General features: G+C 59.4%; 1 protein-coding gene across 1 annotated transcript; it reads right to left on the reverse strand.

Annotated features, from left to right (window-relative positions):
* Window positions 1-1,206: 1,206 nt before the first annotated feature.
* On the reverse strand, window positions 1,207-3,310 carry LOC123160905 (probable glycosyltransferase At5g25310). Its single transcript, XM_044578754.1, has 3 exons — window positions 2,830-3,310; window positions 2,348-2,708; window positions 1,207-2,246 (listed from the first exon to the last, which is right to left on the reverse strand). Exons 1-3 carry the CDS (start codon window positions 3,099-3,101, stop codon window positions 1,530-1,532), a joined length of 1,350 nt encoding a protein of 449 aa, XP_044434689.1. The 5' UTR covers window positions 3,102-3,310; the 3' UTR covers window positions 1,207-1,529.

Raw genomic sequence — 3,310 nt, forward strand, 5'->3', positions numbered from 1 at the left:
TTCTGGTATGAGTGTGTCCACTTATACCAGCAGTGGTACCAACTAGCGCCGCCTCCTCCTAGTCAACTACTTCAATTTTGTATCCTCAGATCTCATAGAAGAAGAACAAAGAGATCGGAACCTGCTCCGGAACTAAGAAACCTCACCTCCGAAAGGATCCGGAGAGGGAATCGCTAGAAGGATACCGCCATTGTCATCATCCCGATCAAGGAGGCTTCATCATCAATCATCATCATCATCGATATCCTACTGATCAACAACTCATTCATCTCTTTGTAATTTCGAACCTAGTCCGGAGGAACCCTCGCGATGACCTTCCGCTGGCCACCGCAATTCGCAGGGAGGCCGTCACCCTGCCGCATAGACCCACCAAAAACGTTGCCTCCTTATGATGTGCAATCAGGGTGGTCGCCACTGAAATAAGAAGAATCCAACACGTCGCCCCACCGCCACCCACCGCGAGAGCTTTGCCCAGCAGCACATAACCAGTTGGGGCGGGGGGGGGGGGGGGGGAGGGGGGGGGAGGGGTGCATGGAGGAGAGGGCGATGGTGGCCTCGGCCTGGAGCCGCCGCTCGAGTCAGTGATCTCATTTTTTGGGTGTTGGTTCCGCGAACCCACACCGCCAATGAAGAGCCACCTCCAACCATGGCTGTTGTGTTACGCCCCAAACCCACGCCGACGATGAAGCAGCCAGCCGGAGCCGTCCCGAGCACCAACGCCGCTGTCCATGAGAAGCTTGTCGCTGTGCCGGAGACCCAACCGTACCGCGAGCAAGATCCTTGCCGCCTCCGTCAGCCACACGGCTTCACCTGCGGCGTCCTACAACACGATAGAGAGGAGGAAAGGGAGATCTGTGGCAGGCTGCCTCCTAAGTAGCCCACACGACAGCAACGCGGGGGCACTACTGTATGGTGCGACGCTCGTGATACTACGAAGAACACAAGAAAAACAGTCATGCATGCGTTGTTGCACAACCCGAAACAAATATCCAGTCGCACCGCATGAATCACAACACATTTGATGTGACGCTGTTGGTGTGAATGACACACGATTGTTTATCAACAACAAATCTGGTATTAGGTATTTATATGGAAAAGCTAATTGGCAACTGTTTTCTAGGAGAGCATGACATTTTGAACGTTTATTTGACGGTTTTAGTTGTATTGGGGGTGATAATTTCTTGAGAATAACATGACATTATCTGACAGGATGATAGTTTTTAACCTTCATTTCAGAAAAGGTCACACTGTTCTCAAGAAACTGCTACTCCCGACCAAATGAAACTGTCATCAAAATGTTCGGAAATCCTAACCCCTCGCAGTGCACGGTCGCCAAATAATAGGGTCCTATTTATATTCTTTATAATGTACCTGCAATTATCTAGTATGAGAATAAAATGTAGAGCATGTTAATTAGGAAGCCAGGGGTGTTGCACGGTGTTCTCTGTTCTAAATTTCTGTCTACTATTATCAGCGATGTGAATTCTGAGCCGGCTAGTGGTCGAGCCTGAAGTTTTTTTTTTTTGAAACTAGTCGAGCCTGAAGTTGAGCCTCCTGAGCCAGACGGAGTGCAGGATCATGTGGAACATGTCGAGCCTCTCCGGCGGCTGCCGCAGCGTGAAGTGCCGCTTCACCAGCCGCACCCCGTCCCGGAGCCGCTCCACCTCCGCCGTCGGTATCCCCTCCAGCACCTCCTTCAGCCTGGGGATGTCGGCGACGGGGACGGTCACCGAGAAGGACTCCCACCGCAGCACGTCGGCGAATGGCGGCGCGTACCCGTCCGTCACCAGCACGGGGATGCAGCCGGCGTGGACGGCCTCCACCACACGCGGGCTCGCCACCTCGTGCCCGCTGGGGCACAGGCAGAAGCGGGAGCGGTGCATGTAGGCGAAGTAGTTGCTCTGCCGGTCGCCGCCTCGCCGTTTGTGTCTGCTGCTGTTGCCGGTGGTGGAGGGAAGGTCGTACTCGTACACGGGGAAGGTGGCCGGGTCGCGGCCCTTCCAGTGGCGGAGCAGCAGATCGCGGACGTGGCCGTGCCGCCCGCCGGCGAAGAAGGCCAGGTAGGGCCGCGCCGACAGCCCCGGCGAGGGCCCCAGGAGCTGCCGCGGCGTGTCGCCGGTGTAGAGGTTGATCTCCGGGATGCTCACGTCCTTCCCCGGCCGGAACCCCTCGGACGTGTTGGCGTTGCAGAGCGCGCGGATGCCGTTGGCGTACAGCTCCGGGTCGCCCTTGGACACGTCAGGAGCCTACACACAATCAAGTTGTACTAATCAGCAATGACGAACACGTGAAGAAGAAGCGACAGGCGAGAAAGTTGATTTTGTGCATGCGTAGTAGTACGGCGTACCCAGTCGTGGCAGGAGAGCATGAAGTGGTCGGCGCCGGCGGAGCGGTTCCAGAAGGGGTGGCGGGAGGCGATGACGCGGACGTAGTCGCCGACGAGGGAGAGCAGCGGGGCGCGGTCGTAGGAGAGGGGCCGGTACGCGAGCTCCACCATCTGGACGACGCTGAAGGGGAGGAAGAAGGCGTGCGCGCGGTCGGCGTCCCACGTCCGGACGCCGGCCGCCGGCGGCGCCAGGAGCTCGAGCTGCTCGATGAAGCGGCCCTCGATGGTGTAGATGTCCTTGCAGAGCCCCAGGTGCAGGAGCGGCGGCTCCCCCTCCTCGTACACGTACACCTTGAACCGCCTCTCCATCTCCACGTAGCTCCTGCCACGCCATGAGTAGAGTACGCGTGTGAGTAATTAATCAAGGTCGGCCGGAGAAGGAACGGCAGATGCTGCTTGGCGTCGGCGGTGGGTGGCTGACGACGTCGATATACATGTCTTACCGGTGGAAGGCTGCCGGGTTGCGGTACACCCTCGCGAGGAGAGCATAGTCCACGTCGTCGCCGCGGAACCACGTGCCGGGCGCGGAGCTGGCGTTGTTGCCATGGCGCCGCGCCGCGCGCCGTATCGCTGCCCGCGCGGCGTCGAGCTCACGCTCCACGCTCGGCCTCTCTGCGCCGGACGACACGGGGACGACGCCGCGGCCGCCGACCGCGACCACCAGGATGGCGGCCGAGAGCGCGACGGCAAGCAAGCGCGCAGCAGCGGCAGCCATGCGCGCGGCCGGAGCCGCCGGCCTTGACGTGCCTTACCAAGCTGGCACACCTGCGCGCAGGGAGAAGGATGGATCGTCGGCCGACGAGATCCGACGAGACGGAGCTGGTCAACGAGGAGGCAGCGATGAGGTCATGTGTTCCTCGAGGCTCGAGTGGGACAAAGTTAGCAGGGTTGCAGGTCGCGAGGGGTTGGAAACTGCCGCCGGCA

This window comes from Triticum aestivum, chromosome 7B, assembly GCF_018294505.1.
Source record: "Triticum aestivum cultivar Chinese Spring chromosome 7B, IWGSC CS RefSeq v2.1, whole genome shotgun sequence".
Classification (NCBI taxonomy): Eukaryota; Viridiplantae; Streptophyta; class Magnoliopsida; order Poales; family Poaceae; genus Triticum; species Triticum aestivum.